The 23,964-nt window shown below is 46.3% G+C and overlaps 1 protein-coding gene across 4 annotated transcripts in view; it reads left to right on the plus strand.

Moving 5' to 3' along the window:
- The window catches only part of Slc44a3 (solute carrier family 44 member 3), a 69,457-nt gene that overhangs the window by 34,924 nt on the left and 10,569 nt on the right, over nucleotides 1-23,964 (plus strand). For 3 of the 4 annotated variants that reach the window (XM_041651968.1, XM_041651993.1, XM_041651983.1), the window contains 2 exons: nucleotides 1,960-2,116; nucleotides 5,210-5,299. In XM_041651968.1, the coding sequence (XP_041507902.1) occupies nucleotides 1,960-2,116; nucleotides 5,210-5,299 (247 nt within the window). The remainder of the gene's footprint in view (nucleotides 1-1,959; nucleotides 2,117-5,209; nucleotides 5,300-23,964) is intronic. The other variant, XM_041651974.1, reaches the window with a different exon arrangement.

The following is a 23,964-nucleotide window of genomic DNA, read 5'->3' on the forward strand; positions in this document are numbered from 1 at the left end:
TTCTGGAGAAACAATCAGATCTCCCTAAAGGCAGGTTGTGCTGGCTGTGAGGGAGCAGAGCTGATGGCCCTAGCCACTTGCTCAGTGGGAGGAATAGCAGGCTGATTGATGTCCCTGGTGACCGTAGGAAAGGACGGTGACTTCAATGACACTCTCTACTCGGTTCTTCTTTTGCAGGACGGTCTCTAGTTTGAAAGCAGGTATTCAGTGACTCTTGGCTTGGGTTAAAAGGGCCTTTTTAAGTTCCCTCTCCCATCATGTGATAACCTAGCTTCTGGAGCCTCCGCACCTTCCTCTAGCCAAGCCCTGCAGAGCCAAGCATTGTGACTTGGGAGGGAGGCGGGGCAGGCACTCCTCTGTCCCAAATGGTAGTGAAACCTGCTCAGAAACCTGATGCCTAAACCAGACTTCAGTACCTGGAGGACCAGATCCCGAGGCCCCTTCACAATGGCCTGTGAGTCATTTCTTTCCCAACCAGATGGGAAGCAGGTGTTCCCTCTGCATCTCTGTCTTAAGCTGTCGAGTAAGTTCTAAGGCTTATAAATCTCAATGGAAAAGTAAACATCCTTCTTTTAGGGGGGAAAAAAGGAGGAGGTGAGGAAAACGTGTCAGAATTTCCTGGCCTGTTCTACTCTTCCAGTATCGATCAAAATGACAAAATGCATTCCCATCTGCGAAAGCCCAGGTCTATACTCCAATACCACGCTCCACCCCCTGGATCTGCTGGAGGATGTCCTAGGCTGGCTTCAAATTCGCCTTCTAGGGGAGAATGACAATGAACTTTTAGTCCTCTTGCCTCTACCTCCTCTTGAGTGCTGGAATTACAGACAGCATCACCCCTCGGGACTCACACAGCGCTGGGGATTGAACCCACGGCGTTGCCGGTTCTAGACAAGCACAGGTGGGCCACGCTGACACACACAGCCCCCTTGGGTAGGCATCCAGGTTGTAGCTTTGTCTCAGTCTTGCTTCCATGTTCCCTTTCTCTTCCCGGATGATTTAAGTAAGAAGAAAACGCAACGGTTGCCAACTCTTGAGACCTTGCTGGCCGTGGGCCTTCTCCTCCCTCTGATCCCAGGCCATTGTCAAAACTTTAATTCATAGTGACTTAGCAGGCCAAGCCAGTTGTAGAGGAATCTTTTCTAAAGAAAGCAAGCCTGGCTTGGAGCCCCCGTGAAGTTGTTTCTGGGAAAGTCGGCCTCCTTTTCTAGAATGGCATCCTTGAGAACTCAGGGTCAATCAGAAGGTCACTAGAAGGGTGACATCAGCTCTCCTTTCTTTCAGCTTTCAGGTTTGAGGAAGAGGGAGGACCATTCCTGTTCTGGTCTCTCTTTCTCTCTGTGAAACTGACTTACACACATTCTTGGGAGCTGCGTCATTACAAGTCCAGTAAATGATTCACACTGAGGTGACCTTTAGGGAACACAGAAGAAATCAGCGGGTTTAGGGAGCCCAAAACTGTGCAGAATCTAAAAGCCTCGGTGCTGTTACAGCTTCCCTTCCAATCTAAGCTCTGGGTTACCTTTGCTGGCCCCAGTCCTGATCATGTGACTTGAGGAGAGCTCTAATCACCAGGTTAATACGGGCAAAAAAAAAAAAAAAATTACACACATCTCCCTGCCAGTTAAACAGTGAACACTGTGAAGGACTCAGTCTATTGCAAATGAAAATACTATCAACAGGCAGCTGGGAGGCTGGGTGGAAGGCCGAGGACGGTAAGAAAGAAGGGTGTGTATTTTGGCTCGTTGATATTTTTTTCTGTTTTGCATTTGTTTACACATGAATGCCACCAAAAAATGTGAACTAGCCCAAGAGATATAAGGTAACCTTGGCTACCAAGGAGGATAAAAATCTTGCCAAGGGCTTATGGCATAATGCCAGTGAGCTCTGAACCAGAGAGAAGTTTCTTGTTGCTTTCTTAATAGTGAGTTTTCAATGTTCTTTTCCCCCTGTTCCCAGGAATCAAAACGACCCTCCTGCCCATCCAATCCTTTCGTCTCTCTCCATACTTTTCTGCTACCACCAAGGAACTGCAGCAAAAGGGTCGATTTTAATCACTGTGACGAGGATCCCAAGAGTCATTCTCATGCACGTTTATAGTACTCTGAAAGATCCGGTAAGACAACACCCTAAAGCTGACAGGTTAAGGACTGGAAACCTAAGGTTCCATGCTGGCCCCCATGCCAGAGCTCAGACCTGGCTCCTGCTTTGTGTCCAGCTGAGAAAGGAGTTTCCATGTTAACTGGAATCTTTCTAATTAAAATGCGAAGCAAATGCTTGAGTTCTGATAATGCAATTTCAGCTAGTGTCGGTGCCTCTTTCTCGTGCCTCTTTGTAAGGAACGATACATTATAAAGTAAAGATAATAGTTGTTTTGTTTTGATGCCAATGTACTCCCTGCCTGCTGTGGGTGCCATGGGAAGTGATTGGTGTGGGTCAGGAGGAGAGAGTCAGTGTGTGTGTGTGTGTGTGTGTGTGTGCCCTTGGGCGCGTGCACGTGGCTGTGTACATGCTCACACGCACTTCAGAGTGAGTAATGGGCAAGCTGACCTACATCTCAGCTCAAAGGACAGAAAACTGTAGGGCTTTTGTGCCGAGCGTTTTCTCCTCCTCGGGTTTTATTTCCATGCGCATTTAGTTATGAAAGCCAGTGGAAACCAGAACACCAGGAAAACAGCTGTTCTCATGGTGTCTCTAAGCTGCCACACAAGGGAGGCTTGGACTTTCCCCAGCTCTGCTGTTCTCATAAAATGCTAATCCTTCCCGCCTCGGTTTCCACCGTGGGGGTTTGGGGCATGCTCTGGGTTTCACAAACCTACCTGATTCCAGCCCTTTGGGTATGGTTGCATGACCTTAGTAAGTGGGGAAGATGTATGCCCTGGCTCACGTTGTTCATGATTAATTGTGTTTGTTCTTAAAAACAGAAATCTAAATTGTTGCTATTTTAAAATCCACAATCAAGATTTCAGCTTGGCATATCAGTGGAGTTGAACTGCACGTGGAATTATCTGGCTTTTTTATCTTGCCACGTGGAGCAGTTGATTATAAAACGCTTTTCTGTGGTTCCTTGCCTGGCTGAATTTTGAATACTTAAAGAGGTGGCTTTGCCTGGCCCAGGGTAAATCTAAGCTACTACAGTCTTAGGAAACTTAGACAAGGGTTCCTTTCTTCCCTTTTTCCTTCCTTCCTTTCTAACATTTATTATTATTATTTAATCTGTTTATGTGTGTGAGCCTGCATGAGTATACGTGCCAGAAGAGGGCATCGGATTCTCTGGAACTGGAGTTACAGAGAGTTGTGAGCTGCCCTGTAGGTGCTGGGAATCAAACATGGGTCCCCTGCAAGAGCAGCCAGTATTCTTAACCACTGAGCCATCACTCCAACCCCAGTGCAGGATTTCTTGAAGCACAGAATCACTTTTTACTTTAAATATATTCAGGTCAGGTTGAGTATCTTGTACATATGCTGCACATATCTGAATATGGATTTTATTAATATGCATTTTACAGACCTGTATATGTACTAATATATTGGCCACTAGGACATACATTTAACAATGCATGTATTTATTTAACGTGTGAACTAGTTATTGATAATCATAAATCAAGGAGCAGCTGAGAGCTTGCTGTCCCCCTCTGAGTAGGTATCTTAAGCCCTTGGGGAAAACAGCTTTCATAAACCCAAAAAGAAACTGGCGGAAGACAGAGGTCTCTCTGACCTTGGTCCAAAGGGTTATTGCTCTCTCCCGAGACTCCACAATGTGCAAGGAAACCAAGCACCCATTTAGTGGTCACCGAGGTCAACTACGACCTCGCATAGGACTTCTGCAGCAGCCTTAGGGTTCGGCCCTGTGCCTGAAGTACTACTAGCTCTCATAGCCATGTGTGATCTCTCCTGCACTGAATAGTCTCATTCACTGTCACCACCAGGCTGAAACCTGTCCAGGTCAAGTTCCATCCAGTTGAATTAACCCTGGGATAAGAAAATGCCTATCTAAGGCTGAGTTGTTTGGGGTCCACAGAGTAGGCTAGTGGAGAATTGTTAGCTGGTTGGGGGTTTTGTTTTGCTTTCTCTGGGAGGTAGGTAGGATGTGACAGCTACCTCTTGCCCTGCTAGTTAATAGATTCATTTTTAAATTCTTAAAATGTTATTTATTTATTTATTTATTTATTATTTGGGGAAAGGAGCTGTGGGTGCTGGAAATCCAACTCAGGTGGTCGGGTATGGTGTTGAGCACTTTTACCTCCTGAGCCCTCTAGCCTGGGATTTTTATTTATTTTATTTTATTTTATTTTATTTTATTTTATTTTTACAATAGGTGGTGGTAGAACTTGGTGACCACCCTTACCCCAGATAATTCATTCTCAAGTTACACACTCAAGTTCTCCTTCAGAAGATCGAATCTTTGAAACTTAGTCTGAAAACCTCACGAAAGGATCTCTTTCCCCCAACATTAAACTTGATTCTTTCTGTGGGCACATGACGAGTACCCACTATACATGGCTGGATTTCTAATTGGTGACAAAACCTCACAAACTTCATACTCAAAAGTCAAAAGTGTGCAAGGCATGGTGGCGTTTGCCTATTGTCTCTGCATCTGCAAGGCATGGTGGCGTTTGCCTATTGTCTCTGCATCTGGAGGTTGAATCAGGGGTGTTGAGCTTGGGGCTAGTCTGCACTGCGCATCAACACCTCGTCTCCAAAATAAGAATAAAATAATTCAGCCAGGCATTGTGGTTCATACCTATAATACCTACATTTGGGAGGCAGAAGCAGGAGAATCAGAAGGAGGTCAGGGCTAGCCTCAGGTACATAGGAAGTTTAAGACTAGCACGGGCCATAAAAGACCTTGTCTTTTAAACAACAACAAACAAAAATTGTGCATCCCATTTGACACACTTAGAGGCAGATGAAGAGGGAAGAGAAGTAGAAGGCCAGCTTTTCCTCTGCTGTTGGATACCACTTAACCCATCTCTCTTTCTGCTGAGGTTAACTGAACATGCCATCTAAGGCCTTGAATGAAGGCTAGTTCATCTGCAGGGATAGCAATTAGTTGAGTTTCTGGCTTATGAGTAAGAATCGCTCCAGGGTTTCCCCCCAGTACGTAGATCTGCAGATGGAAACCACCCTCCCATCAGAGACAAGCTACTTACCTTTTCTCTGTCTGTCTCCCACTCTGTCTTTGTGGCCCGAACCTACCTGGTCCCAGCAGCATGGCGCGTGGTCAAGAGGCGCGTTCAAATGCAGCTACTACTGTGGGCTTCCGTGTCTCACCAGACACCTGCACCATCTCAACCAGGTATGTGCCTTCCCTGAGCCCCAGGAGTCTGAGGGTGGCTTCCAGTCACTTAGATCAGCAAATTCTTCAGGGCGGGTTGTGTAATTCCGTCGGCTTTTCAGCCACGTAATGTGTCAAGTCCGGTTAACTCCACCATCAAATCCAGGAAAGCAGTCACAGACAAAATGTGAAGAAACACACTTGGCTGTGTGTCAATAAAACTTTACTGGTGGACTCTGAAATTTGAATTCCGTGTGATTTCACATGCTAAGAAACAATTTTCTTTTGCCTTTCCACTCACTCATTTTAATGCAAACATCGTTCTTCGCTCCAGCCTGAGGAAGGCAGGGTCTGTCAGACTGATCACACTTCCTCCCCAGGGCTGTGGTTTGTAGACCTTCCCTTGGAACTGTAGGCTGTTACAACTGCTCTTCAAATTCTGCAGAAATGAGTTTCTTTTTTTCTCTTTCTAAACTAAAAAGGGGCACGAGCCTTTTCATATCTGAGTATAATGAATGGCTGTCAACTGTGAGCGAATGCCAATGCTGTAACAGGGGTAATTCTAACCTAGGAGAATTTTCTCCCATTTTTTCCCCTGCATTTCACCAGCCCTTCCCTTTCGAGCTACAAATATTCTTTTAAAAAAATCTTTCAAATCAACAGAGACATAAATAAACGCTTTAGTTTTCTGTAGCCCATTTAGGAACGTGTAATAGCTCTTAGTCACATTAGACAAAGCCGTGTTTCTAGAAGGGGCAGCAACTGTTTTGTAATTTAAGTGTGTGCGGCGATCTCACTTAGGAAAGCCGTTCTTATTCTGGCCTGTCTTCCTAGCAGATGCCCCACCACAAGGGAAGGGGCTGATTAGGCCGTCCGCGTTTGTTGTCTTATAAAGGGTATTTAGGATGAATACCTTGCATTATTCAGGGAAAGTGTAGCATTTTTTTTAAGCCCCGCTCTATTTTTAAGTCGGAATCTGGGTGTACCTTTTAGAATGTATTTGGATCTAAATACCACAAGCCACTATATATAAAACACAATAAGGCAATGTGGCGTGTTTCAGTAAGGTGGGGTAGATACCAAGCCAGGCCACGCCTCGTGGATACGCTCATAGACTAAAATGCTATGCTTCTTTTCTCAGACCTAAGTCTGGACACCAGCTGCTAGTATAAGGGTTTGGAGATGCCCTGGTCCCTTGATATGTGATAAGATATAGTTGAGTCACAATTCAAAGCTAAAAAAAACCATATAGCTAGACTGGACAGGCAAAAACCTGGGAGCACTAATAAAAACCCATTACCTAGATGGTCCTCCATGGCTCCAGGCTGGAACCACTCTGGGCTTCATGGGATTCTGGTTCTTTCTGAGTCCTTCCCTATTTCACTCTTGGTATCTTGCGCTCATGGGAACCTAGGACGCGTATCAGTAGGGAGATAAAACCAGTGGGGAAGAGGTAGGAGGAGCTCTAGTTCATTCCTTTTACCCCACCCTGCCTTCCGCTAAGACAGCTCCACTCTGAGGTGACTTGGGTTTGGAGTCTACCATTTACCGGGGGAGGGGGGAGGTTAGAGGTGGGAGGGAAATTGGGGTGTAGTGGGGGAGGTTGGGGGATGTCAGGACTCTGCCACTCAGCACATTTGAAAACCACCGTCTGATTTTTTAACATTTGTTTTCTCCACTCTGTTACCCCCAGGGCATATAGTCTCTGCCATCTAAAATTTCACCCACTAATGTTAACTAAGACCTAGGGAATTGAGAGTATTGTGGCGGTCAGGTGCCGTGTTCATATGAACCACACTGTAATTACCTTTATACAGGTACTGTGTCTTGTATAAAGATATGGAGCAGATAGGCAGTTGGGTGATTGTCTTGGGCAGTAAGAGTAAGCTGGCCTTGCTCCAGCTCCAAGAATGAGTCAGTGGGGCAAGCTGGGGTGGCTCTCTGAGATTCTGACCTTGGGGTCTGTGCTGTAAGCCGTGGCCTCCACTGGCTGCCGTGGCCTCTTTACACTAGGGTGACTCCTACAGGATTGGGCAATGCCATCTGGCCTGAGAACTGCAGAGGGTAAGAGGCTGGGAAAGAAGAGCTGAAGGGGGAGGCATGGGAAAGAAAGACCGACGAGCATGCTGACAAGAAGAGGAGGTTCTGGAAGGGTCTGGAAGGTTCTGGAAGGGTCTGGAAGGGTCTGGGCTAAATGACTTCCTGAAGTAAAGTATATGCTTAAGTAGGAAGACAGACAATGAAGATTTACCATCATGGCGGGGGCGGTCGGGGGGGGGGGACAGAGTTACAGGGGAGGAAAGCAGAACCCTGACACACTGCATGAACAACACGGATACGGCTGAAGTTAATGGAGAAAGGCCAGGCTTTCTTACAAACAGTGCCAAAGGAACCCAGAGGAAAAACAAAAGGGAGCTCTATATGAAAAGACAAATCCACCATAAATTTAAAAATATATATAATTCAGAGAAACCCTATCTCAGAAAGCCAAAATAATAATGATAATGATGATAGTGATAATTCAAAATAGAACACAGACCTAAATGTCAATCCAAACAGTGGAACTTCCAGGAGAGAAGCCCTTAGGAACCCTGGGTTTGCACAGAGCTCCTAGATATGACACAGAAATCATGAAGTATTAAAAAGAGGAACAGGGCACAGTTGAGCTGATAGGGGGTTATGCATGTCCCACCTCCAGCAACACACACACACACACACCAGTTATGTAGTACACTGGCAATCCCAGTCCCGGGGAGATGGATGCAGGAGTTTGAGGCTAAACTCAGCTACGTAGAAAGTTCAAGGCTGGTTAGTCTGAGTTACACACTTAAAGAAGAGAGGAAGGGGGCGGGGATAATGGTGGTAAAAGGATAGTCAGCACAGCTGTCAATCTCATCTGTCAATAAACAAAGGAAGCGGAGTCCAAAGGGAAGAATGGATTTAGACAAGGCTAGGAAACAGCTTCCCATTGGACTAGGTTATTGTGGGGGTGAGGAAAGTATGGGCATCTCTGTGCCTCGAAATCAGATACGAGAGGGCCAAACCCTGTTTTCTTTACTCTGTTTGATGGGAAGCTGGAAGAGGACCAACCCTCAGAGGATAAACCCTGCTGTGGTTTATCACTGCTCCCTAAAAGCCTCGTCCATCTTCACTGAGACCCAGGACACAGGATGGTAGATGTTCCTGCCTTGGTAGACAGCCAGTCTAAGGGTAATAAAACACCAAGCCTCATCGTTTCTCCTTCACTTCTCTCTGCTTCAAAGACACCAAATGTGAGCTGTAAAGCAACGGTGTCACCACACATATTCATTACCCCAAAAATCATCTATTCATTTTATGCTGTGTACAACCATTTGCACCTGGGCATAATAGGAAGGGAACCAAGGGAATTTGAGATGTGTATGTAGCAGTAGGAAATACATGCGTGAGACATGTATACAACAGGAATAAATTCAGAAAATGCAGACACTCAACAAAGGACAACGTTGGTAATTGAAGTATCTATGGTTATCACCAGCTAATAAAACAGTAACAATGCTGGCTGTAGGCTATTGGCACCAACTGCCAATCAATCCTCTTGTGGTGGAGTAGTATCTTCAACTTACAGGCCAGGAAACCGAGGCTTGGAGAAGGTTGCTAGTCAATGTCAGAACGAGGAGTCAGGCTAAACCCATTTGCCCTCCACGATTAAGTCTTAGCCTTATGCAGCTTTTCTAGCCCCAGACTCAGCACCCCCCACTCCCCAGGACTGTTCCCAGCAGATTTCTCATCCAGACAGGCTAGCTTATTGGCAGGGGAAGGTTTGCTAATGACAGACTTGGAGAGGACCAGAAGCTGCGACCACAAATCCTGTGGTTTCAGGACAGAGAAGCCTTAGCTGGGTGGTCGGACTTCTCTCCTCTCCCTAGGCAAATCGGTGGTCCAGGCTTCTGGCCCTGGAGGCTGGTTTGTATGAGCCTGGCTGGCGAGGAAGCCTGGACTCTCCCTGCCCCCTACCAACACCTTTGAGGGGCCCAACTGAAACCTTCCCAAGGGACCATGCTGCTAACCACTCAACCAGAAAGCCTGCGTTCTGTGTTGCTTACTGTCCTCACCCAGTTCCTCATGAAAATGCTTTCTTGCCTACGTGCAGGGCATCTGTCTGTCCCCGCTCTGCTGGTGGCTTTACAGCTGAGCCCTTTTCAGTACAAAATTCACCGCTGAACCTCCAGCACTCTCACAGATGCGTCTGCATTGATCTGAAACATGCTAGATTTTTTTTCCTTTTTCCAATCTTAGAGGAAAATTACAAAATCCTATAGGTTTTTATTCTTGCACACAAACAAGATTTTCTGACTGGGTTTTTTTTTTCAATAAGTAAAGTAGAACCTGTGGCTATTGAAATGTGTATTTTATGAACTCCAATAAGTACATTACTCTGTATTGTTAGACTCATATTCTCTTGTCTGTTGTGACATCTAACTATCCAGGCAATGGCTGAGTTTGGGACCTGTCTTAGCTTAGGTTTTTATTGGTGTGACAAGACACCATGACCACAGCAACTCTTATAAAGAAAACATTTAATGGGGGTGGCTCACTTACAGTTTCAGAGGTTCAGTCCATTACCATCATGGTGGGGAGCATGGCAGTGTCCAGGCCGATGTGGTGCTGGAGCTGAGAATGCTACATCTTACGGGCAACAGGAAGTCAACTGTCAGACTGGGTGGTCTCCTGAGCATAGGAAACCTCCATGCCCGCCTCCTTAGTGACATACTTTCCCCAACAAGGCCATAGCCACTCCAACAAAGTCACACCTCCTAATAGTGTCACTCTCTTTGGAACTATGGAGGGCAATTACATTAAAACTACTACGAGATCCTAGGTTGGCGAGTTGGGATGGTACGAATTGGGAAATAGTTAACCAGTATTGTTCAGGCACACTTTGTCGAGTGTTTGGGTCTAACCTATGTTTTAATTTTACTCGTTGTCATTTTGAGCATTGGCTTCCTCTTCTATTTTTTTCCTTCCAGCAGAAGTGGAAATAGCTATTGAAAGTGAGCCACAGGGTGATACCAATACCATTTGAAAAGCACCAGTCTTCTGGGAGAACCTCCCAGAAAATGTCAGCTCCTAGTTGACTGCCACAGTTGTTTGCCTCTGTCTACTCCTTCTGTGTGGAACTCGAGCTGGTCTCTCCACCTCAGGACCTTTACAGGTGGAAAGAGCTGGGTTGAATAACTCCCACAGCCTGAAACTGGGCAGTGGTGGCGCACACCTTTAACCCCAGCACTTGGGAGACAGAGGCAGGTGGATCTCTGTGAGTTCTATGCCAGCCTGGTCTACAGAGTGAGTTCCAGGACAACCAAGGCTACATAGAGAAACCCTGTCTCGAAAAACAATAAATAATATTAATTATTAAATTAAATTAAAAATAAATAAATAAAAAATAATAATAATACTCCCATTTTCATATAGAGCCTTCTGCCCTTGGCGAACTATCTAGCTCAGAGTAGAGGCATGCAGATGCCTGCCCACTCTGTATGTGTAGAATCTTATAGTCAGAGTTTTCCTGTCATGACTGCTTGCTCTCATATAACCAGCAGAGGCTTAATTATAAATACTCAGCCAATAGCTCAGACTTAATACTAGCTAACTCTTACACGTAAATTAACCCATATTTCTTGCCTATATTTACCAAGAAAAGCTTGGTACCTTTTCTCAGTATGCGTGCTCATCTTGCTGCATCTGCTGATGACTTTCTGACTCCGCCCTTCCTCATCCCATCATTTTCAATTTGACTTCCCCACCTAACTTTATCCTATTCAGCTATCGGCCGGTCAGTTTGTTTATTAAACCAGTCATAGCAACGTATATTCACATAGTGTACAGAGGATTATTCTACAGCAGAATTTAATTTTTTTCCTGTATTCCAGATTGACATGATCTTCACCATCTGCCCCACAACAATGCTTCTTTTTTCTTTTCTCTCTCTCTCTCTCTCTCTCTCTCTCTCTCTCTCCCTTTTCCTTTTTTCTTTTCTATTTTTATTTTTGGCTTTTCAAGACAGGGTTTATCTGTGTAACAGCCCTGGTTGTCCTAGAACTCTCTTTATAGAACAGACTGGCCTTGAATGTGCAGAGATCCACCTACCTCTGACTCCTGAATATTAGGATTAAAGGCGTGCACCACCACATTGGTCCCAAATGCTTCTTAATCTATGACAAGTCCTGACCCTGGAATCACAAAGATCATTGTGTTGGTCATTTGGAATCTTGGGGAATGACTCTCAAGCATACTCAAGAACAAAGCAAAGCCATCTCTCTGGGTCCACCTAGAGAGATTCTGTTGGGAGTGCTGCTGGGCTGGAGGAAACAGCATGTATGACAGACAATGGGACTCAGGACAGACACTGGTCACCATGGGGAACCTTAGAAGTGGGCGAGTACTATGGTGCCCAGCACAGTTCCTGCCCCCATTCCCTGTAGGTGATGACACAGGAAGACCCGTGTGTGTCCCTGAAGAGGGGGCAGGGTATACTACCTTGAAGCGGATTGTCATGCATGCAGCCTCCTTTCTGGATCTTTCTGCATCTTTCTGGATGCAGGCTAAGCCAGTACAAAGATGTTTGCCTCCTGGCATTTGCATGGAGGCAGCAGCAGGCAGCTCCGTCTCTCTGAGCAACAAACACACTCATCAGAAAGATTCAGACGGTCTCACTCATTTGAGTGCAGAGAGGAGCTTGCTGCTTCCTCGAAAACAGGTTCATCTCCCCTCCCTCCTCCTAACCACCACCCTCACCCGCCTGGCTACCAGTGATTTTTATTAGTGAACATAGTCAGCCTGTCTTCCAAGGTTCTGTAGTCAGCTTGACTTTGTAAGATCTCAAAGCCTCCTGTCCCCAGGTCCTTGCCGTTAGCTCTGCCTCCAATGCCAGTCTGTCTCTTCATCCACGGACAGTAGCAGTACTTGATGACTTTTCCATGTCCGGTTTTGGCTCATCAGAAGCCATGAGTGGCAGATCATGACACTTCTTTCCCTCCCCCAGAGCAGCATGTGCATCTCAGGGGGAGGAGGCAATGAACTATGGGAAATTCCTCTAGCAAGATTCTGAGGATGGAAAGAGGCCTAAGAGAAAGTTCTTTTAGTCCCCAATGTGGCCCTAATAGTAACTCTGGTCCTAGAGCATCAAGGCTTTCTCTTTCTATGGCAAAGATGTCTTAGCCTCCTCCTTCCCCTGCTTGCTGGCTCAGAGCTATCCCTGGACAGCCAGCTGTTACGGGAGCTCTAGAGAGGTGCCTCCTGCTTGTGTGTTTTAGAGGGAAGTGCACATGTGTGACCATATTGACCATTTGCATGCAGGCTTGTATATGGACAGTGATAATCCCCCCTCCAGTCCCCCACCCCCACTCCCAGCTGTCTCAGAGCAAATGCTATTACCCCTGTTTTAGATAGAGAGGAATTAAGCCTCCTCTTTGTCAGTGGCCCCAGGCTGTCTGGAAGAAAACTAGCTGAATCCCTGTGCTTCCTGGTGTGCAGCTCAGGAGCTGCTGCTGGGTAAGAAGAGCTTTGTGTGCCTGCCCCAGGCCCGGCTCACACCTGCTCTGAGCAGGCTGCAAGTGTCAGAGCTTAAGAGGGCGAGGCCCTGGGGCGCTCTTCTCTAAGTGGACCTTGGTACACCCTCAGGGAGCAGCTGCTATCTTCCACAAGACTCTGAAGTCCTTCCCGATTTGAGATTCTATTTTAAGGGTAAAATAATTGGGGGTTATTAAATGAAGGGTTGCATCACTAACAGGAAGGGAGGGGAGTGATATCCGGTACTAGGGCAAGCAGGCACCTCTGCTGGGAGGTGACTGTATGTGGCACAAATGGCTTTGACTTCCTCCCCAGTGTGCTATCTCCAGAAAGGAGGATGCCTGCTGTGTGTGTTGGGTGCTTACAGATGCTGTGCTGGCCTCTCTTGCTTCACTTGCATTAACTAGAGTTGGCCTCACCCTCCGCCCTTGAGAGGTGCACCGTTATTATTTGCTTTCAAACAGACGATAACACTTAGACTCTAAGACGTTAAGACAGAAGGGAAGTGAGAGTTGCTTCTTGGGGTTCAAAAGACACAATAGGCCTCTCTTCTTCCTTATCAAGGTTCAAAACAGTTGAGAGACACAAGAGTCAAGCCTGAAAATATCACCTTGAGCACCAAATCAGCTGGCTGGAAAATGCATCTCATGAACAGCTTGTCAATAGTTCACCCTAAGTCAAAGGGACCTAGCCACCCTCCTGCAGGCCTTACCCAGGGTGGGAGCTGGGGTTGAGAGTGTGCAGTTCTGTGACAGCAGGAATCCCTCCCCAAGAGTCAGGAGGGGGTTGAGCAAGCATGTGCTCTGCTCCCGGTTCCGCACACACTAGTCCTGAAGTCTGCCTCTTCCCCACAGAGAAATGAGCTCTGTTCTCCCAAAAGACATTCTTGGTCATTAAACAACAAAACCAGGAGAGTCTGGGTGACCTTGACTCCATACTTGGGTTATCACCTGGCCTGGAGCACTTCTTTTGCAGGTGAGGTCCTCAGAACCACAGCCCTTCAGACATCAGGAGAAACCTTCACTTTATTACAGCAAAACCTGTAGGCCAGAGAACTTGCTACCTCATCCAAAGCTCCATGGTGAGCAGAGTTCTTTCAGCCCTCATCTCCATCCTTGTGTCTTCTCCTGCCTTCCACTCTTCACTAAGAGGCTGAGGACAGGCAAGTGCATTCTCTTACACACTGTAGTCAAAGAAGAACTATATGCAGCTTGCACCCTTCACAGGGGCAACATGGAAGATAGACCTCTGCTCTGAGGGCAGAAGGTGAAGGGATGTTTGGGTCCTTGGAGGACCTGAATTTCCTGGTAATAATGGGACCATACTCTTAGCTTCCTCCTCCAAGCTTCTCCTATCTCCCTTCTTCCCTTCTGAAAACCAGTTGCCCCTGTCCACCAGTGTTCTCTCTTCCTCATTCCTTACCTCTCTCAGGACTTGCGCCATATTTCCATTTTCCCAGGACTGGGCTAGAATAAGGAGAATTCGGTTGGAGATAGAGCTGGACCTGAGAACTGTGGGACCTGGAATGGTTCCCTTCACCCCATTAGCCTCTGTTTCCTCAAATATAATGCAAAAGTCTCAATGACTACCTCATGGACACAAGGGAGGACTAAGGAAGCTAACACACCAATATTTAAGTGTGCCTTCTGCCTTTCCTTACTTGGTCTCTAAATGTTATTTGCTATAATGGAGGGAAGGTATCTTCTGATATCTAGTGGGCTAGGGCTCTGAGGGCCTAGTCTGTGGAAGGAAGGCCCACAGAGGACTAGTGAAAAATCTAAGTTTGAATCCTGGAGTTGGGAGTCACCCGAATTCTCCCGGTTTTATTGTTCAATAGGGGAGGGGACGGATTTAGTAACTTTCACTTCTCAATTCACCAAATACTGGAAGTCTGTGTGCTGGAAAAGTTGATGGTTAAAGTGTCTGTTTCCCAAGGTTTTGACAGATAACTAAAGCTCTTTTGCAAAGCTCTTAGTTCCATGGCTGGCATGTAGAGATAAAACAGAAGACATTAACATTCCCTCAGCAACCCCTCTCTGGGCGTGGGAGTGCCTGGTTGTATCCTGTAGCGCTCTGAAGACTGCAGAGTTCACAGGGTTATTCATCGAATCTTCTCTGTTGGGGGGAATCAGTACCCGTTTCTCCTACAATGGTCTTCTCTTCCTCGACCCCAGCCGCCGCCACTGTATTCATCACTCAGTGAGGAAGCAGAGCTGTTCAGAGCACCATTTTCGCTTCTCACATTCCGAAGCAACCTGATGTTCCCCCCAACTCCAGGGTCCAGCGCTTACATCTAAACCTGAGATCAGGAAACAGATCTGTGACTGTGGCTGGAGATGGAGAAATCAACCCACCCACCCAGTCCACCAGTGCTAGGTGGCAGGATCGTCTGGCCCTGTCCCTTCTGCATCAAGCCAAGATGGAGAAATCAGGCCACCCAGCCCACCAGTTCTAGGCGGCAGGCTCGTCTGGCCCTGACCCTTCTGCATCAAGCCTTTGTCACTGCATCAGCTTCTTGTCACTCTCATTTTCCGATTTCCAAGACAGGGTCTCACTAAGTAGCTCTGGCTCTCCTGGAACTTGCTACGTAGACCAGAGTGGCCTTAAACTCATAGCAATCTACCTGCCTCTGCCTCCTAAGTGCTGGAATTAACTATGCCTGGCTATCATTCCCATTTTTTTCATCAGGAACATTGATGACATTGTCTAGCAAGGGTAACTAAGACTGTTTCCAGAAACAGAGGTCTAAAAATTCACCCTACCCAAGGGGCATCATTTCTTAATTATGAGACACCTCGTATGATTCTGAGCATCACTTAAAACACAAGGCCACCAACTTATGCTCTTACCTTCCTGTCAAAACATGTCTGAGATATGCCAGGAATAGCAGACGGGACCACTTGGGTTTTTAGCTTTGATCTATGGAAACTACCATTGAAATCAGCAGAAACCACTTTCCTCATAATAAGGACATTCTGCGACAGTGTTTGACTGTGGAGGATCTAGCAGCCCAAGAAGCAGCAGATCCTGTGCTTCTTCCCCTCAGCAGCTTTGTGTCTGAGGCAGGTACCCTGATTGTCCGCATCTGAAGATAGACCATCCACTGTGTTCAAAGGTGGGGAGGAAGGAGGATGCTCAGCATGCAAGAAGGATGTCTGACAGGTCAACACTACTCCCAGCGCTGAAGAAATGTAAAGACTATAGATTATTGCTGACGCTTCCCAAACTGGTTTAGCATGGGAAATGGAATTAAACAGTTAAGCAGCTCCGACCACAAATCTAATCTTCCTTAGGCTAGGGAGCAGGCTTCTTCGTGCTATCTCTCTTTGGGTCTTCTGGAAAAAAGCCACTGTCAGGGGCTCCTTGAGACTCCTCCCCTCCCTTCCCTGCCTGCTAAGCAAGGCAGGAGTTGTGGGTGCGTTTCTCAGCTGGCCTTCCCTGGTTGTCTCTGTCCTAGACATTGAGCAGGAAGTGCTTGGTCGGAGGCTAGAGAATGCTCTCATAAGAAAAGCAAATGAGAGGAGGTGTGAGTCAGGGTGATTAGGAATAAAATAGTCTCAATTTGGCAGTCACTAATCCACACTGGAATCCCACAAGGCTCTCACCACCTGAGCTTCATATTTGAACGATTGCCACATGGTTGTGAATCAAAGATCAAAACTCAGATGTGTGAGAAACACTGTATCATGTCTCATAACCCAAGTTCTTACACTGAGCTCCCATTCCACTGGATGGACAGACAAGTGAATTGCTATTCTTAGGCTCTTATGCAAGGTTTCAGGTGTCCGCAGGCATCAGTTGGCACAGGATGCTCTTGGGGAAACCATCTTCTTGTCTTCACGGCTCTTTGGGCCCTCCCTAGGAAATGGGATTCTTTTAGAAAGTCAAGACATATGGTCTTAGGTACCCAGATATGTGAGCAGGAGGTTACCATCTGTCCTGCTCATCTAGAAGAACACAGCTCTGCAACTTCCTCCTTCCTAGACAAATGAAGTCCCTAGAGGTAGTCATGGAACATTTGCTCGCTCTGCTAAGACAAAAACAACTTTAACCTCTGGTTAGAACCCACCAACCTCTGGTCCCTTGTCCCTCCTCCAGTAAGATTCCAGTCTGCAGGTGGAGAAAGACCAGAGCACACACCTGCAAGCCATTCAGATCAGACTGGGGAGCTCTGCCTTTGCTTTTCCCCCTTGCAGGGAAGGGCTCCAAAGGTTAAAAGCTGGGGCAAGGGGTGGGGAAGCAGTAAAAGTGGTAGATGCGTTTATTAACTTTTTGTTGGGAGGAGAAGTAGAGCCTGAGTCCTGCAGGGAGAAAGGAAGAACTCACAGGAAAGAGGGCAGGAAGCACGCATACGCCTGGCAGAGATCGGGGGCAGCCCTTCTGCTCAGAGACTCATCTCTCTAGACACTAGGAAACAAGTTCTCTGCGAAGTAGGCTAGGGAACGGTGTCAAAAATTGAATTCCATTAGCTTCCTTAAGTAGGCGTGGCTAGGACGGGTCTAAAAGCGTCGGCAGTTGGATCCAGTCTCCGACAGCAGTTGCGGTTTCATCTTCCCACTCATTTTGCCTTTCACAGGATGCTTCAGTTGGCATGGGGTGGGGTAAAGAGAGCATTAGTGAGATTGCATTATCTGAGGAATGAGACAGCTGCGCTAAACGGCTTCATCAGGATGCATCCCGGTGTGAGTGGGGAAGTTGTCTGGAGGTGTTTGCCAGGCTGCGCCAGTCACCATGAAAGGGACAACAAGGAAAGCAGGGGGGAGGCCCAGGGAACAAGAGACAGCTGCTCTTATTAAGTGCCCAACTCTAGTTTGTATCTGGGAGCTTGACCAAAGCAGACCTTCCACACATGCCTACAACCTAACGGACGACCATGAGGCCCATGTGGTCTTCACACCAGCCCTGGGTCCGTGCTGAATTCATATAGCTCTTTCATTTGTAAAGAATAGCTGGGAATCTGAAAGGAGGGAGGTAAGTACTAATTCAAAAGAGCTGCTCTTACCCGGGACTGCATGTCAGGAGACCGGCTTTCTGAGCAGAATACCAGTAGAGAGGGGGTGCTGAATGGAAAGACCAGTAGCCAGGCTTCGGAGGCTCAGAAAGACGACATCTGTCATACAAAGAGGCATCATAATTAGGACGCTACAAGGACTGGCATAAACAAACATGTTAGATAGATGCGTAGACTTTGGCAACAGAGTACAGAGGCTAAAAATAGTGTCTCATATATGGCTAGAGACACCAATTACATCATAGGGAGAGGACGGTCTTTCCAACAAACGTTCTTGAGAAAACTGGCGATCTAGAAGCAGAAGACTCTCACTGTGTGGCATTCAAAAACCAACTCAGAATGAACTTTAACCCAAAAGACCTAGAACTACACAATCCCTGGGCTAGAGAGATGGCTCAGTGGTTAAGCACTGGCTGCTCGTCCCGGGCATCTGAATTTGTTCCCAGCACCAAGATCACAGCTCATAACCTCCAGTAATTCCAGGTCTAGATCCTTTCTGACCTCTTGGGACAGTGCACACACGTAGAGTACTTACATGTAGGCCAAACACCCGACCACATTAAAGGAGATTAAAATTAAAAAAAAAAATTTAGTATTTTTTTTCTTCCTGGAAGAAAACACAGGAAGCGAGTGGAAGGTATTGGATTTGGCACCAGTCGTTCATATGTGGCACAAAAACACAGGGCAATAATAAAGTAGATAGAAAAGAAAAGTCTACCTTAAACCCAGGGACTGACTGCACGCCCTAGGCAACAGTTTGCAGAGTGACCCACAGAGCAAAAGGCCCATCTTTGGAAAGGGACATAATGACGACAAGTCATATGTGATAAAGAGTTAATATCAGCAATGGATAAAGAACTTCAGGTCAACTACAACAGACCAAAGAACTTATTTTTTTAATGAGCAAAAGATTTGAAAAGGCTTATGTCCAAATAATCTATACAAATGGCCAATAAATGCATGAGAATATATTCAACATCAAGAATCATTAGGGAAATGTAAATCAAGGTCATGAGATGTCACCTCATGCCCTTCGGGTAGGTGACTTTCAATATATCAGACAATTATGAGTGTTACCAAGGATGTGAAGTTGGAGCCCGTGTATACTATTGGTGGGAATATAAAATCATGGAAAACAACATGAAGTTTCCTCCAAAACATTAATAACAGAATTATCATACTGTCCAGCATTCCACCTTCTGGGGTCCATGCAAAGGAATTCAAAGCAGAATCTCAAAGAGTTGTGTGTACAGCCATGCACATCCCAGCATGACTTATAATAGCCAATGGTGGAAGAAACCAATGTATGTGTACGTGGATGAACAGATAGAGGGAATGATTACATACCTACAGAGGAATATTGTAGAGCCCTTAAAAGAAAAGAAACACCCCCACGCTGCAGCAGGATGAATTTTAAGAAGATTGTACTAAGTTAACTTGTAGCAAGTCTTTGGCTGTATCACCAATTCCCAAATAACCCTGAGACTTATTATTAATTATGAAAGTTCGGCCTTAGCTTAGCCTTGTTTCTAACTAGGTCTTATAACTTACAGTAGCCCATGCCTATTAATCTATGAGCTGCCACATAGCTCAAGGCTTTTATCTCTCCTTCTGCATGCCCTGCTTCCTCTCCATGTCCTCTGACATTTCTCCCATGCCTTCATTCATCTCCTCTTCCTCTCTCTCTCTCTCTCTCTCTCTCTCTCTCTCTCTCCCTTAAGTCCGCCAAACTTCTCCCTCCTTTGCTATTGGCCATTCAGCTCTTTATTAAGCCAATCAAAAGGCACCTTGGCAAGAACACCTCTTTACAGTGTACAAAAAGATTATTTCCCAACATTAAATAATCCTATTTAAAAGAACAAATGTCCTATCTTTTCCTTTGTATCCATCAGACCTTCCTCACAGTGACAAAACACCAGAGAGAAACAACTTAAAGAGGAAGGTTTTGTGTTGGCTCATGGTCTTCAGTCCATGCTAACTTGACTCTGTTCCTTCTGGGTTCAAGCACAGTGAGGCAGACTTTCGCGGGGAGAGTATATGAACATGGCTGGCTTTATGATGGGCAGAAGACAGGAAAAAAAATAAAGTGCCTAGAGACAAGGAAAGCACTTCAAAGACACACCCCACTTCCTAGTAGAACATTTAGCCATGGACCCATCCATGGGTAATCCATGATGAGGTTATGTTCTCATACAAGCCTTCAATGCATGAGTCTTTGTGGTGGGTGGGAGTGGAGAGGGCAACTGATACCCTAATCATAACACCACTATATGAAATGCCTAAAGAAGTTAAAATTTGCAGAAACAGAAAAGTGGTTACCCAGGACTGGGAGAATCCATGTTTTGTGGATATTGAGTGTCTGTGCTATAAAATAAGACAGTTCTAGAGATCTGTGTACAACCATTTCTATGTACCACTATTCTGATATTCCCACACTGTTCGGGATGATAAACTTAACATCATGTGTTTTTATTACAATAAAAAGAAGGGGAAAGATAGGCTATTATATATATTTCAGACAATCCATTTTTCTTCTCAGAGTGTTTCATACAAGGTTTACCAAGCCACAGTCCAGAGCCGAACCAGGGCTGCTGTTGGCCCTTGTCCCTCAGCCTAGCAGGTCAGCTGTTGCCTTGCCAGCCCCCTGTCAATCAGCAATGTGTAGACACCTGACTTAAAGCTATCTCCCCTTAAACATGTGGTGTCCGGGAACACACCCCGTTCCTACTGCTACCCTCATCTCACTGGTACCATTTCCCCAGTGCTCAGCTCCAAACTGGAGATGCTTGGTGCTAACCAAAGCGCACACCAACTCACGCCTGTGAGCGCCATGGTGTTTGTGGAGGTTCCATAGTGGAACGGGCCCCAGGGTAAACATCGCTTTTTTTCATATTTATATTTTTGAAGTTTCATATGTGAGTATTGTATTTGCATCAGAGCTAAGCATTTTGTGCATGCTATCAAGACTTAACCTCTTAAGGACTCTGAGTGTCAGGTAGCTGTCAGTCACACTGTGCAGATGAGGGAACTGAAGCCCAGAGGCTAAGGAGCTTCACCAGGATGACAGTGGTTCTATGAAGGTCATCTCCAAGACAGCCACAAGCCTCATGGCACCACCGGCTTGGCGGCACTGGCTGAGTTCCTATTCAGGGATGAGGGTGAGGGAGGGAGCTGAAGCTCCCAGGCACCAGGGGCAAGCATCTAGTCTTCGTTTCTGGCAAAGTCTGAAGTCAGTAGTCGTGCCAGCCCTTCCTGTCTCACACACCCACAGTTTAACTAGTCTTCACAAAAGACCAGGCCTCCCTTCTGACTTGCTCATTTTCTCTGCTGACTATTTACAGGTCAAAAGAGATGGGGGGCTGCCACCATTCTATACGGGGGAGGTCGCGGGGTGAATGTAACAGTCTACATGGCATTGATTCCTGGACCTGCATAGTTGTTCAGAGCCACACAGCTCCATTGCAGGCACAGAGCGTTCCTACATCAGTCAAGGGGCAAGTTCAACGAGATGCTCTTGTCTGCTTGGGCTTTTCCTGGGTCTGAGGGAAGATGCGTGCTCTCTCATGGTGTATGTGCTGTCTGCTCCTGGATTACACTCCATGTTGGTCCCCTCTCCCTGGCCACAGCCTATTGACAAGGCTTTATCCTCAGTAGAAGGTGAAGGGTTTTTCTGGGGGACATCTAAAGGTGCCTTTACATTTATTTTAGCATATTTATTTATTTACATGTTTACTTATTTTTCTTTACTGGGGAGGTGCACAAGTTTAGAGGTCAGAGGACTCACCTGTGAAAGCCGGTTCTCTCCTTCCATATGTGGGTCCCAGGAATCAAACTCAGGTTGTCAAGCCTGGTGGGAAGTACTTTTGCCCAATGAGCCATTCCACCAGCCCTGGGCGTCATAAGGCTAACATTCTTGTAAGGAAACAAACATACCAATCAGTCAAATTCAGGTTTAGTATGAAGGAATAGTATTTGGAAGACAACCTTTGCCAAAAACATCTTCATTCATGTATTCAATAAATGCCCCTGCATACAGGATAGGGCTCCAAAAAGGCATCTCAACAGAGGAACTATGGGATTCTGAAGGACTCCAAGAGTGGGGGCTGGGGGTACAGAACAGGTGTTTGAGGTGGCAGGCCTGGTGCCATGCTGGTTCAGGTCAGAAGTGGAGGTCTTATCAGAGAGGTCCTAAGTGACCTTCACAAAGTCGGGGTAATAGTGAAAATCATGAAATCAAGAGACCAAAGATAAAAGGAACCCACAGTCAGAATTCCCTGAAATTAAAACACAATGCTAAGGAAAAGAAGTCTTTTAACCCTCATGACAGTTTTCATGGGGCTGGACAGATGGCTAAGTATTTAAGAGCACTGGCTGCTTTCCCAGAGGACCCAGGTTCGAACACCAGCGCCCACATGCCGACTCACAACCGTCTGTGATTCCAAGTCCAGGGGATCTGATGACCTCTTCTGAACTCCTAAAATTAATTAATCTACAAATATTTTTAAAGCAACATTTTCTTGCTGGTTTAATTCATGTGTGTTGAAGGAGTGTGCACACATGTGTGCACAGCAGGTGAGGCCAGAAGAATGTGTTCCATGTCATCCCCTCAGTCATTGTCTACCTTTGTGTAAAACAGGGTCTCTCGCTGGCTTAGAACTCACCAGGTAGGCCAGGCTGGCTGGTCAGAGAACCCAGGGGATCTTCCTGGCTCTGCCCTCCCAGTGCTGTGATAACAAGCAAGCGTCAACGAACCTTTTGTTTGTTGGTTTGTTTTGTTTTATGTGACGAGGTCTCACTATATACCCCTGGCTGGCCCTGAACTCACCATGTACACCAGTCATGCTTTGGACGCACAGAGATCTGCCTACCTCTGCCTCTAGAGCACTAGGATTAAAGGCATGAGCTGCTAGGTAGGTCTGGCCCATTGTGTCTAACATGGGTTCTATGGATCTGGCTTAGGTCTTTCTTCATGCCTCCAGGACAAGCACTTGACCAGCTCAGCTGTCTTTCTAGGCCCTGGTTTCCATGATTGTTTTTCAAAAGGGTTTTAGAACTGGTGAGATGGTTTAGTGGGTGAGACTGCGTGCTACAGAAGCCTGGTAACCTGAGTTCCATTTCAGGATCTCACAGCAGAGAACTTACGTGTTGTCCTTGGACCCCATAGTGTGCTGTGAGACATGTACACACACACACACACACACACACACACACACACCACACACAAGTAATAATAATAACAAATAAAATAAAATTTAAATAAGTTAAAATAAATAGAAAAGGGTTTTTAGAAAGCTGATTCTTGCCAGGCAGTAGTGGCACACGCCTTTAATCCTAGTACTTGGGAGGCAGAGGTAGGTGAATCTCTGTGAGTTCGAGGCCAACCTGTTCTACAAGAGCTAGTTCCAGAATAGGCTCCAAAGCCACAGAGAAACCCTGTCTCAAAAAACTGAAAAAAAAAGCTAATTCTTGTATGTGGAAGTATGATTTATGACAAATTCAAATATTCCTTGCATGTAGTCTGAATGTCACTTTCTTTACTTGACAACATGTGTGCTTTCATTGAAAACCTTGTAGACAGAATGCAGCTCTAGTGCCCTTGGACTGGTCTGTCTGTCTGTTCTTTCAACTGTGCACAATTACCAAGGACTGTTGGGAAGAGAAGGAAGGGTCCTTCCAGGGGCTACTTGAGACCGAGCCCTGGTTTCCTTTCTTCTTGCCTCTGTATTGCTTTATTTTTTTAATGATGAGCTTGGACAGAATAAGACCATCCTAAAACTTATGCCTAAACGAAACACAGTTCAGAAGAGCAAAGGAGACTGTGTTGCCCTGCTTCTGGCTTTCTTGTCAGCAGTAACTCCCAGTCACCATTCCCCACCCCACCCCTAAGCGCCTCCCTCCTGGCAGGACCCCTGAAGGGGACAGGGTTGGCAGGCTTCCCCACTGCAGTCTCTTTGGTAATGGTTTGCAGCCTGGTAACAGTGAAGGGGCCAGTGAATGCCAGGCCCTGGAAGGCAGGAATGTGTTTGCCAGCTGCCTTGACTTCCTCCCCACTTGTTTGTGATAAAATCAGAGCTGAAACTGGCTTGGGCTTGTGCCTGCAGGTTTTCCTAGGGGCCTCAGAAGG

The sequence above is a fragment of the Microtus oregoni genome, unplaced genomic scaffold (genome assembly GCF_018167655.1).
Source record: "Microtus oregoni isolate MIOR12 unplaced genomic scaffold, Mior012 000000F_ref0000247, whole genome shotgun sequence".
NCBI lineage: Eukaryota > Metazoa > Chordata > Mammalia > Rodentia > Cricetidae > Microtus > Microtus oregoni.